The sequence below is a fragment of the Bufo gargarizans genome, chromosome 10 (genome assembly GCF_014858855.1).
Source record: "Bufo gargarizans isolate SCDJY-AF-19 chromosome 10, ASM1485885v1, whole genome shotgun sequence".
NCBI classification, from domain to species: Eukaryota; Metazoa; Chordata; class Amphibia; order Anura; family Bufonidae; genus Bufo; species Bufo gargarizans.
The window spans coordinates 15,680,014-15,692,862 of NC_058089.1; the positions used below are offsets into that span (position 1 = coordinate 15,680,014).

At 40.5% G+C, this 12,849-nt stretch overlaps 1 protein-coding gene across 1 annotated transcript in view; it reads left to right on the forward strand.

Annotated features, from left to right (window-relative positions):
* The window catches only part of SLC1A2 (solute carrier family 1 member 2), a 36,369-nt gene extending 25,998 nt beyond the window's left edge, over positions 1–10,371 (forward strand). Inside the window, 6 exon segments of the mRNA XM_044270097.1 lie at positions 1,370–1,475; positions 1,477–1,565; positions 1,823–1,862; positions 1,864–1,958; positions 2,472–2,703; positions 9,824–10,371. Of these exon segments, the coding sequence (XP_044126032.1) occupies positions 1,370–1,475; positions 1,477–1,565; positions 1,823–1,862; positions 1,864–1,958; positions 2,472–2,703; positions 9,824–9,892 (631 nt within the window). The 3' untranslated portion in view covers positions 9,893–10,371.
* The last annotated feature ends 2,478 nt before the right edge of the window (positions 10,372–12,849 follow it).

Consider the following 12,849-nt stretch of genomic DNA (forward strand, 5'->3'; position numbering starts at 1 on the left):
GGGTGACTACTCCCCACGTTCCAGTCGGGTTTTGTCAGGCCTATAAAAAACTGCCAGCAGTGTCAGGTGGGGGGATTTATCTCTCTATGACATTGGAGCTCTGGCAATCTCTGTACCGGGATCTGAACCTTGTGCCAGGCTGGAGGCCTGAAGCCGGGAGGACTGCTCTGTTCTGGGCTATGCCGGTCGGGTGTGGATTAACACCCAGGACAATAGGGGACTGTTTTGAGCTATCCGGGTGTGAACTAACACCAATACTGCAAATGAACTGTCGTACTGTGTACTTGCAACAAGTGTGAATAAACACTGAAGTTTCTGAGTTATAAACTGGTCTTTGCCCCTATACTGTGTCCGCTGGCCCTGACTACCAGAGCGAGTCCCCAAAATAGGAACACAGGGGTCTGAGAACTGTCTGTGACGTATGCACATAGTATGGCCAGCACGTGCAGGAACAAAATGGAAGTGATCTGGTTGTTGTGGACAGCAAGGCCACCTCTCTGTGGACATGGTTTCGACTAATGGGATTTCATACATCGTAACGGCTTCAATCTACTTTCTCATTGTTGCATTGCAAATATTCAGCTTCATGTGCTTCGAAAAGCTCTGGAGAGAGGTGATCCCCAGAGGCATCGTATACATAGTACAGTGCAGGTTTATTTATATACAAAGCCAGTCTTCGGTCCTGCTCATAGCAATCTCACTGCTTTGTGAATCACGGCTTTACAGCGAATACAAAAATGTGCATTGTGTATTCTGTGGAGGCAGGAGTCTTATCAGGGGCATGTGTACCAGAAAGGTAGACTGTGGGGCCCTTGGAGAAAAGAGCGCCTGGGCTATTAGTGAGGATGATGGTTGTCCATATTGGAGGTATGAGATAACCAAGGCCAACAAAAATAGCCAAAAATAGCAAAAACAAAGGAAACACTAAAGAAAAATGGTGGAAGAAAATAGAATGTGGAGAATGCAGACTTTAAAAAAATGTAGGTATCAGCCCTTGGGGAGGAACCTCAATGCCAAGGAAAAGCAGCAAAGAAAAGGCCTAGGGGAAAGAAGGAGTAAATGATGGGGTGGGAGAACTTAGAGGAGGAAGAGGATAGATGAGGCCTGCCTTTCAAGAACCCCATTATGAACAATGCAAGTACTATTCCATCCTACATGTATTCTGCTCAACATACTGACCACCACACTATCTTCATATACTGGTTGACACTAGGCTTTAGCCACATAGTAGTATCTAGGGTGCCATGCACTGTGGTCTTTAGCCTTGAATGGTGCGAAGTGCTACAAGATATCATCTAATGACATAGCCTTCTTGACTATAGCATTCCTCTTGTCTATGTATATTGATATTTCTTGTTGTTTGATCTAGTGCCGGAACATTGCCCGTCACCTTCCGTTGTCTGGAGGAAAACCTGGGTATTGACAAAAGAGTAACTCGATTTGTGCTCCCGGTTGGGGCCACAATCAACATGGACTGGAACTGCTCTGTACGAGGCTGTGGCGGCCATTTTTATTGCCCAGATGAACGGCGTGGTATTGGACGGAGGACAGATTGTAACAGTAAGGTAAGTAGATATTATACTGCAAAGTTTCAGCCTAGTCTCTGAGATATTTGATATCAAGGGTACCTCTAGATAGTGACAGCCCCTTAGGAACTTTCCTAAAGGTCCCATCACTTAGCTCACGATATGGCAATGGAAGCGGACAAACCCCCAGCTATTCCATACTAAACCTGACCATGTTGTGTCCTCCACTCTGTCCAGTCACCCCGGGGTTCTACAGCTCTGTGTCTTAATCTTTCATTTTGTGTGTTGTTTCCCAGCTTGACAGCCACATTGGCCAGTGTTGGAGCTGCCAGTATCCCCTAGTGCAGGGCTGGTTACCATGCTTCTGATCTTGACCGCTGTGGGGTTGCCTACCCAGGACATCAGTCTACTTGTTGCTGTCGACTGGCTTCTGTAAGTATTGGTCCACCTTGAGGCTACTACTCAAGATTGTAGCAAAAACCGGTCTTCTAGAGGGGAGGTCCAATATACATAGGATATACGGTGTTGAAAATGAAATCCTTCACTGAGTCTGGCATAGATCAATGGTGGTCTTCTCAAAAAGGTGGTCATTTGGAAGGTAGTATGTACCATATTGTAATTTATTGTGCACAGTATGTTTTTCTTCAGTGTTTGACAGGTCCTCAAGTTCTAAGCAACCCAATATTTTGGAAAATATTCACCCCAATTTGGACTCATAATTGATTATTTGAATCGGTTGGACAGGAGTCCCAGGAGAATAAAGAACTCCTCATATAAGAAGATGCCACCCATTGTAGCCTCATCTAGTAGTCAATATGGTCTGCTGAAGTACCGCCAATTGCCGAATATTAATTTTGTCTTTTTGCCCATTCCTAGCATTCAACTTTTTCTTCTAATCTCTGTAGACTGTATGTACTGAAAACCCTTGTGTCTCCTCAATCTAAGGGACCGTATGAGGACTTCCGTCAATGTGGTTGGTGATTCCTTCGGTGCCGGCATAGTCTATCATCTATCCAAAGCAGAGCTAGAGAGTCTGGATAAGCAGCACGCACAACAGCAGGAGCTAGAAATGACCAAGACTCAGTCCATCTACGACGACATGAAAAACCACCGAGAGAACAACTCGAACCAATGCATTTACGCAGCGCACAATTCTGTTGTAGTCGACGACTGCAAGGTACCGTTCACCTTTATGGATATCGAGACCTGTATATAGACTGCATGCTCCAGGGTTGCATCTGCATGCCCAGTTTTACCGTTGTATGTTTAAATCCTGTTGCAATTACAGCAGGCCAAGTCACCCCCAATATAGTGGCCCAACCTCCAGTTGCTACATTGTAACTTGGTATGCAGTTACAGTGAATAATTGCTACAGTGTATCATGGAACAGCGAGCAGGAGACAATGAGGATTCTCACTAATACTAGGGTACCACACGACAAAAGTCCAGTACCAGCACAGCACCAGAGCACAATGGCACTGCTTCTCAGCTATGCCGGATTGCCACTGTTGTCGTTCAGAGCCACCTTCTATGCTGAAGAGTGGTGGAAATCTTTAGTGTGTGACTCGTAGGCCATGAGCCATGTTTTGGAGTTGGTAATCATGGGCAATTTGTTTCAGAAAGTGATGGGTGAATTGATGAACATTATATCCTAAAAAGCTATGGACTCCTTCGGGGGCATTTTTTATGATGGTATTTTATTCATTTTGGGTCAAAAATTATTTTTTCAATTGGTCTTTATTAAAACTGTTCAGCCGTTTCTTATCTACAGGTGTTGACAATCAGTCTGTTACAAGCTGTCACTTTCTGTTTTCTTTGAATCCCTGCCATCTGATGGCTCATATGTCCAGTAGCTGTTGTCTCTGATCTCCTGACCTTTTAAACACTTATTTAAGCCATATTCTTATCAGTTTGATAAGAATTGAGCCATAAAGAGTGTTTATGAGGTCAGAAGATCAGAGCTACACATGAGTCGTCAGATGACGGTTTCAAAGAAAACAGAAAGTGACAGTCTGCAAACAGACTGATTGTCTACCCCTGTATCTCAGAAATGGCTAAATATTTTTAATAAAGACTAATTGAAAAAAGGATTTTTAGCCAAAAATGAGTAAAATGCAATCGTAAAAAGAAAAATCCCCGAAGGTGTCTATGGCCTTTAAAGTTTTCTTGCAATTTTGCCAAAAAGAATCTGTATATTTGACATTATTGGTATTAAGGCCTCATGCACACGACCGTTGTTGTGTTCCGTTCCGCAAAATGGGGTTCCGTTGTTCCGTGATCCGTTTCCGTTTTTGTTTCCGTGTGTCTTCCTTTATTTTTGGAGGATCACCAGACATGAAGGAAAGTAAAAAAAAAGTCTAAGTCAAGTTTGCCATGCAAATGATAGGAAAAAAACGGACGCGGACGCGGATGACAATCTTGTGTGCCTCCGCGTTTTTTCACGGACCCATTGACTTGAATGGGTCCGCAAACCGTTTTCCGTGACAAAAATAGGACTGGTTATATTTTTTTGACGGACTGGAACCACGGATCACGGACGCGGATGACAAACGGTGCATTAGCCGAGTTTTCAACGGACCCATTGAAAGTCAATGGGTCCGCAGAAAATCACGAAAAACTGAACAACGGACACGGAATGAAACGACGGTCGTGTGCATGAGGTCTAAAGGACATTCTCCACTTGTTAGAAGAGTCCCGTTATAACAACAGGCTGATCACAAAGTGCCCTCCTGCCGAGACCCCCAGCGATCAACTGTGATCTGTAGGGAAGGCTGACAGTAAGTGTTTGGTCTCCCTGCAGTGCCCCCACAGGGGAAATTAAGTATTACACAGCTCTCATTGAAATGAATGGGCTCTCCATGTAATGCATAGACATGCTGGGTCTTCCAGAGTAAGAGATATTCTTTATAGCCACGCTCTGCTCTGGTTTATAGATGAAGGTCCTGAAAAAATATAAGTTTATTAAATCGTACGCACTCATATTGAGCTCTAATCACGAAGTCCAGTAAAGTGATGTCTCTTTAAAGCAAAAGAAATGCTTTTGTGTGTTTATTTTAATATTTTATTTTAATATTTTAATAATATATATGTATATAATATATACAGTATTATAAATGGGGTTTTAAGCGTTTATTTTTTATTTATTGCATTTTACAGATGTATTTAGCGGAAAGGATTATACCCAATAATTTTACTGAACTAGTTAACAATTTAAAAAGTTTTTATTTATTTATTTTTGTACTAAAGTAAATATAATTAATACATTTTTAGGTTTTTCTAGCATTGCTTCTAGGGAGAATTCCTCCATTATACTATGAAACATGGTGCAATGCTTTTTCTCAGTCTACCCTCTACCCCCCCCCCCCCCATAAACCGCATAGACTTCTATGGGTCACGTATCGCAAGCTCCCAGCTACTTCCATGATACACAGTAGCACATCAGTGTAACCGGTGCTGACAGTAGTAGTTATTATTATAATGTTGTGCCTTTTTTGCTGATCAAGGGGTTTGTCGCCTGTTGAAGGACAGTGTAATGCCAACCTTTCTGACAGCAAAGGGGTAAATAAGATGCCAACGCCATTTTGTATACATATATATATCTATACATAAAATGTAGGTTGCCGTTATATGGGATTATAATAGAAGCCGCTGTTTTCAATTGTCGCTTAAAATACGGAAATTTTTGTAATTTCCTGGAGAATCGATGTGCAAAACAGTAGCTTCCATTGTGCTCAGCCGACTTCCTCAAATCCTCACTCCAGTTGCCAGTGCGTTCTGCCTGGTAATTCTGTATTATATTTGGGGTAGAATGGCTACATTTGCATGATTCTTTTTTCTTTTGTATATTTTGTAAAATCATCTTTTCATTGTTACTTTGTATCTTTTTTTGTAATGCATGCTTATCCTTTCCTCTAACGGACGGGAGGGATCTTTTTCTTATTTTTTGTTGAAATGTCAGTGCATTTTTGTCATGTTTACATGTTCCAATGCTCTCATGTATCCAGTCTTTCCATCGAGTCGAATACCAGTCGTGTCTCTAGGTGTTGTGTTCACTGCGGGGACCTTAGCGTGTAAGGTAAGGCACAGACACGCTCTTAAGGGTAGATGTAGTGTATAGACTGTAGTCTTAATGGAATTGTAAAATAGCGATAGTGATGCCTACAAGCGAACAATCCGTAATGACGCTACTATATATTCTAGAAAATAACATTCTGCTTCCATAAAAGCAAGGCTTTAAAGGGTTGGTCCACTTTCAGCAACCCCTTTGGTTAGGAAGTCCCCTAATGATAATTTGACAGATGTTTTGGGACCTCCAGTGATCAAGCGTGATCTTCAGGGGACCTTGCTGTAAGCGTTCAGTTTCCCTGCAGCTCCCCCACAGGAGAAATTAAGCATTACATCGTTCTCATTGAAATGAATGGGCTGTCTGTGTAATGCGTAGACATGCTGGTTCCGCCACTCTCTGCTTTGATAGATGAGGGTTCTGAAAGTGGGATCCCACCCCCAAATATTGTGCTATTCCTTTGTTATTCCTCCTGAAAAAAATATGAATAAATTGACCACAGGATGTTACCATTCCTCTTCTCAATGGGATGTTGCCCTACAAAGTCTCACACTGTCAGCACTGATTGAACAGAGTCAGGGACCTACCCACTTATACAAAGGGAATGGTAACACCCAGTTGTCAACTTATACATTTACAGGAGGAACTATAGAGGAATGGAACATACTAATAAAAGTTGATCTAGAATTATTTCATGGGGAATTCAGCTATTTACTGAAAAAGACATGTCATGAAAGTGGACAGGTTCTCTTCTTTAATGGACCCACGTTTTGTTTTGTTTTTTGGTAGACAAAAATGTGTCCTCAATAGCAGAACTTCGTTATTTCACATCTTTAGAGAAGGTGCCGACAAGGTGTATTTGATATTTCTCAAAGAACCTATTTCACATCTGCAAATTGCAGGAAATTGTGATTCTCTATATCAGCATCGGCTTGTAAGGTTACACTTCACGTCAGCGATGATAGGACGTCATTGATTACACAACCCATAGGACCAAATAGAAAAAGTAAAGGTTTCAGTGATATAGTGTCTCTAGTAATACTGCATTTCAGTTCTTCTGAATTTGTGGTGGCCTGCCTTCAAGCAGATATTGCAGATATTGTAGAATTTTAATGTTGGCCATTCAGATGAATGGTTGTGGATCCAAAAGATGGACAACTGGAGTCCACCAAAGCTGGAGCCAGCCCACTATTACAAAGCAACACCCTTAGAGAGGGATCGCTAATGTGGGACCCCCCTCTATGGCACCTATAGGCTCATATTGATAGGGGTTATCTTCAGGAAACAACCACTTTAAATCATTGTGACTAGACAGCAACCAGATATTGGATAGCTTCAGCTGGTGAGGTCATCCCTACTATGCTCTGAAGCCTAAATTAATTAATTATATTTTCACCTTTGAAAAAGTCGAGTAACTTCGTGGATGCATTACATTACTTATCCTGTATTGATCCCGAGTCCCATCTTGTATTATACTCCAGAGCTGCACTCACTATTCTGCTGGTGCAGTCACTGTGTATATACATTACTTATCCTGTACTGATCCTGAGTTCCATCTTGTATTATACTCCAGAGCTGCACTCACTATTCTGCTGGTGCAGTCACTGTGTACATACATTACTTATCCTGTACTGATCCTGAGCTACATCCTGTATTATACTCCAGAGCTGCACTCACTATTCTGCTGGTGCAGTCACTGTGTACATACATTGCATTACTTATCCTGTACTGATCCTGAGCTACATCCTGTATTATACTCCAGAGCTGCACTCACTATTCTGCTGGTGCAGTCACTGTGTACATACATTACTTATCCTGTACTGATCCTGAGTTACATCCTGTATTATACTCCAGAGCTGCACTCACTATTCTGCTGGTGGAGTCACTGTGTACATACATTACATTACTTATCCTGTTTTGATCCTGAGTTACATCCTGCATTAAACTCCAAATCTGTGATTCCACAGTGACTCCACCAGCGGAATAGTGAGTGCAGCTCTGGAGTATAATACAGGATGTAACTCAGGATCAGTACAGGATAAGTAATGTAATGTATGTACACAGTGACTCCACCAGCAGAATAATGAGTGCAGCTCTGGAGTATAATACAGGATGTAACTCAGGATCAGTACAGGATAAGTAATGCAGTGCACTTAGAAATGACTCAACTTTTTATAGTAAAATAATATTTATAGGTAAAGATCGCCTTTAAATGATAGAATTAATGTTATTTTATGTAAGGATTGGAGGGACCCTTACTTCTGGTAATAAATGTCCATTAGTTTAGGTTAGAGAATATGTGCACTGTACTCCTCACATCACATAACGCTGACGTTTTTTTTTTTTCTTAAATTCAAGGGACCCTCTATCCTGCTTCTCTCTCTCAAATCTGTTCACGCTTAAAAAAAATATATATAGAAAAATGTCCATAAACCAGCCCTAAAGCCTGTCATGTGATTCTGACCTTACTCCTCCAACACTGTTCCTATTGCAGTGGCTCCATTTTACTGTATATATTTGTATAGTATTGATATGACGATGGCCGTGCAAAGCAATGATTGATGTGATCTGTAACACGGTTGCACTTTTTCTATAGTGACGCTAATTCTGCAGCTGTTTTTCATGCATTAAAGGAACTTTGCTAGATTCTGCTGCCTGTGTCTTCCTGACTCCCGTCGCCTGCTATGTGCATGTGTGAAGCTCACGCCCTTCCCTGCATGTGGTTAATAAATGTGCTTGCTTGCTTGCTGCATGGTAAATGCTCTTCCTGCTTTCTTTGCACTAACAACATAGACCTTCTCAATGCCCCCTACAAATAATAACATCTAGAGTAACGTGAACATATCTAAAGAATATAGGGTTGCCCAAAAAAATCATATCATAGTCAAGATTAAGGAGATCATCTAGCTTAGTCTGATTTGGCATTCAAACATTTAATTTCAGGGTGAGCAAATATCACACCAATAATACTGCTGCTTAACTGGGCACCTATTTTCAGGTTTCATCTTTAGAGGGTTGAAGTCATACTCAGCTCCAGAGCTTGAGAAGACCAAAAGGCCCCTCTGTCACATAAGAGGATACACATAGTAGGTTACGTTGAGGCCTGAAAGTATCAAGTTATACCTCTGGTTACAATGGAAGAGGGGAGATGGAGGTTTGCTTGCTTACATCTCATTTATAGATATGAGATGGACCCAAGAATTGAGTTCTACAGTCATTGGTCCTGGATGTCTCCTTAGCACCATCTATTGTGAAGACATCGACTCTTTCTGGAACCAACCCAATAGAAGTGCAGCTCTTTTCCTGGTTAAGAAAAAAGGAAAACTGCACTTATATTGCTCAAAGATTTACCAAATGATCATTAGATGTCATCTTATTAGGCCCTTACATGGCCCAGATATTACCTTGATAATGTATGACCACCCTCTTACTTTATAGTTGTCCTCCACATTTATTTCACATTGTATGCTCCCGATGTCCAAGGATGAATTATTGATCAACCAATATTCCACCATTCCAATAATAGTCCTTAAAATTAGTCTGTCCCATATCCATGGTGGAACCCATATCAAGGGTAGAAGCCTCAAAACAATTAACCTTCATGCAATAGATATCTTCTTCTAGCCAGATAGGTTGAGGTGGAAGCTTTTTAAACACCATAGCTTAATCCATGAGGCACCTTGAAAAAAAATCTAAGGTCTTTTGAAAGCTTGAACTTTGTACCTAAGGCATTGGATAGGTTGAGGTGCAAGCTTTTGAAACGCCATAGCTTAATCCAGGAGCCATCTTGAGGAAACCCAAAGTCTCTTGATAGCTTGAACTTCATACCTAAGAAATTGTATAGGGTGAGTTGGAAGCTTTTGAAACACCATAGTTTAATCTACGAGGCATCTTGAAGAAACAAAGGTTTTTCGAAAGCTTGAACTTCAAACCTAAGGCATCAGATAGGTTGAGGTGGAAGCTTTTGAAACACTATAGCTTAATCCAAAAGGTATCTTGAAGGAACCCAAGGTCTTTTGAAAGCTTGGACTTCATACCTAATAAACTTTTGGTGGCCAACATGGTCTAACACTCTTCTCAATGCACTTTCAACATTACTGGTAATAGATGTCCTGCCTCCAAATCCTATGTTCACCTTCGACACAGCCACATATGAAAGTTGATCATCTCTCAGGTATCTGAGGGGTTGATATTGATCTTTTTGGAACCAGATCATAACCGTAATCATTTTCAGGTGACGCTGGCAAATAACGGCAAAACGGCAGACTTCAATGCTGTAGTCGAAGAACCTCTGGAAGCGTAAGGGTGAGGAAACCCCACCGCCACAGCCTGTCTTCAAGAAGAGCGTTAGCGTACAGTATGATACAGTATGATCTGATGAATCTCATTACATCCATAGCTACCCAGCACAACATTTACAGTCATAGCACAGAAAACCTTTTTTGGGGGCATCCGAATATGCAAAATGGGCAAAACCAGGCCAGTGACTGATTTGGTCTTGGGGTGTCGAGAATGTTTGAATGAGCTCACACCTCATTGTAAGGACTCAGGTATCAAACGTGCAGAATTTGGGAGGGTTCTGTCTACAGGACAGTGTTCATTACATTCCGTTCAATGGCTGGTCTCCTATCCATTCCATGTCAGGATCTACGGTCAATTCAAACACATGGTATTACATAGCGGTGACCAACTTGTTTACACAGCGACCAGTATCGGGGTCTTGTATTTTAGTACTGCCTGGTCCTATCCATATACTATATCTCATGAATCTTATATTCCACAGTCTTCCTGTTGTAGGCCTGACGCAAGGTCAATGTTATCAGCAAAGAGGAAATAGTTCGGTCTTCGTACTCTTCGTGACCGCTGACCATCTAGCCAGATTCTATATATTTTATAAGCATATATTTCTAGTTTTTGGTCTTTTTCTTCCAGGAAAAAAAATAATTCATTGCATAGCACAGATGTTATTGTTCTTGATAAAAATGTTTCCTTGAAATGTGAAATTTTATTTGAAATTCAGAAATCTGTGACTTGTATCATTTCATTGTATAATGTATTTTATGGTGTTTGTATACTTATTTTATTTTTTACTTATCTATTTAACACAACCGTTACGTTATATTATATGGTTGATCAATGATAGTCAGATTTCCTACGACTAATTACCTTTAGAACATGTGAACTTGATGGTTTTATAGCACATGCTGAAATGATATTTCAGGAATTTATGATTTTGTTTTATTTTTTAATTTTTAAATCCTGTATTGAAATAATCAGATTGGATTTTTTCCTCCTCATGTTCACTGTCTATGCTGTTTCAGACATATTAAGGCAATAAGGATGAGAAAAATATCAAATTATTTAGAGGGTTTTTTTATTTTCTTTTTCTTTTACTCAGCAATTTAAACAATTCCTCCCAAATTTCTTGGAAAATTAGTTATGAATTCTGTTCAGTTTCCATTGGGCCACAATGTTTTTTTTCCTATTTATCATAAGTAGAGATAAGCATATCGATTCTATACGAATCAGGATTCGACCCGAATGTTCTAAAACAAAAATCATAATTTTAGGCAAATTCGCTACATTTTCAGGTAGAATTGATTTGATTTTTGATAAATCGCTTATCCCTAGTGATAAGCTTTAGCAGGCCCGTGGCCTAAAGGGTAGCAGAATACCCAAAAAATAAATGAATTAAAAAAAAATGTAATAATTTCATATTTTCCTTATCCCTCATTATTGAAATTATTTTTTGTTAGATTTTTAGAAGAAAAAAAAGATATTTCTCTACATTTGCTATATGTATCTCTATGAGAAAAGTGATAAGCACAGGTATATATATATATGGGGTGTTAGAATACAGAATATGTGCATATTACCTCGGGTATCTGCACCCATTTAGCACATACATGTCCTCCATCATCGCTCGGTGCCTGCAGGGTAGAATGGTTTAGGCTAGCATTACTCTGGAGACCGTTACCATGGCATCTTGTGTCTGCACCTGCCATGACAATGCTGCATATAGACATTGCCGTCAATGCTACAGTTTGCAATGTGCACAAATAACCATTAAGAAGCTCGTTCCCCTCCTTGCCTTAATTATAGGCTGGAAATGTCACATCGCTGGAGCTAAATAGGCTGTACCTGAATACATGGCTGCTATATACACACGTAGAGTTGTACTTTAATATCTACATTAAAAATATTGAGTTATTACAGTTTTCTCCACTTGCTTTCAAAATTCTGCTGGTTGTCCTTGGCAACAGACTACAGTTAAGCTCCCTGCTGCAGTCAGACATGTGACCTAACAGCTCAGATGTAACTTTGTAACTGCCACAAGCTCCTGCTCTGTAAAATGAAGCATATCCTGTATTCTACACCTACTTAGGAGTCCGACGAGGGTTGCCATTTTTGCATCTTGTACCTCGGACCATTGGAAAGCACAAACAAGAGAAGGCACAAATTAAGTAGAGCGCACAACGATTATGCGATTTTTTTTTATATAAAAGTCTATGTTAGCTATTTTATGTCTTTGTGATGCTTCTGACTTATGAAACCAGATGAGGCTGGTGGATCCGTCTCTGAGGCATCCACATCGAGGAGGTCGAAGGCCCGAAAAAAAGGCAAGACCTTAAGATACCGGCACCCCCCCCTCTCTCTCTTATTGCTCTTCTTGTGTCACATTCACTTTGCCATTGTGTACTTGAACCAGGATAAACTGTATTGTAGGCCCCACCCACATAGAGGGCTGCTGCAGTGTAAAGCACAGCGGATTCCAGTGGTAAAATAATTATTTTATGTTGCTTTAAAAAAAAAAAGAAACCCAATATTTGCATTATTAGCTGCTGTTGGCCACTTTCATTGTCTACATGACTGTGAACCAGCCCTTCATCAGTCTTATTTCATCTCTGTACGCCTCCCACAACACACAGGCCATCCCACCAGGAAATAGATCCCGAAAATCAGATTTTCACCCTACATTATGGAATATGACGATGATTAATATACTGCCAGTGACATCATGTGGTTTACAATTCTCTGACTTTGCCTTTACGATGATGGACCAAATACAAGGGTAACGGGACCAGTGATTTTCATTGCTGTAGGAATCGCCCCTCATTCTGGTGCAAGCGCTAAGAAGACAGCGTTTTCCAGAAATTCACAATCAGTGCGAGATTAGCACGATGTTTACATCCATATATGATACTTTTTTTGCTTTAAGTTTGTCATGTTTTTCTTAGATTATCAGCTCAGTCCTTCCTC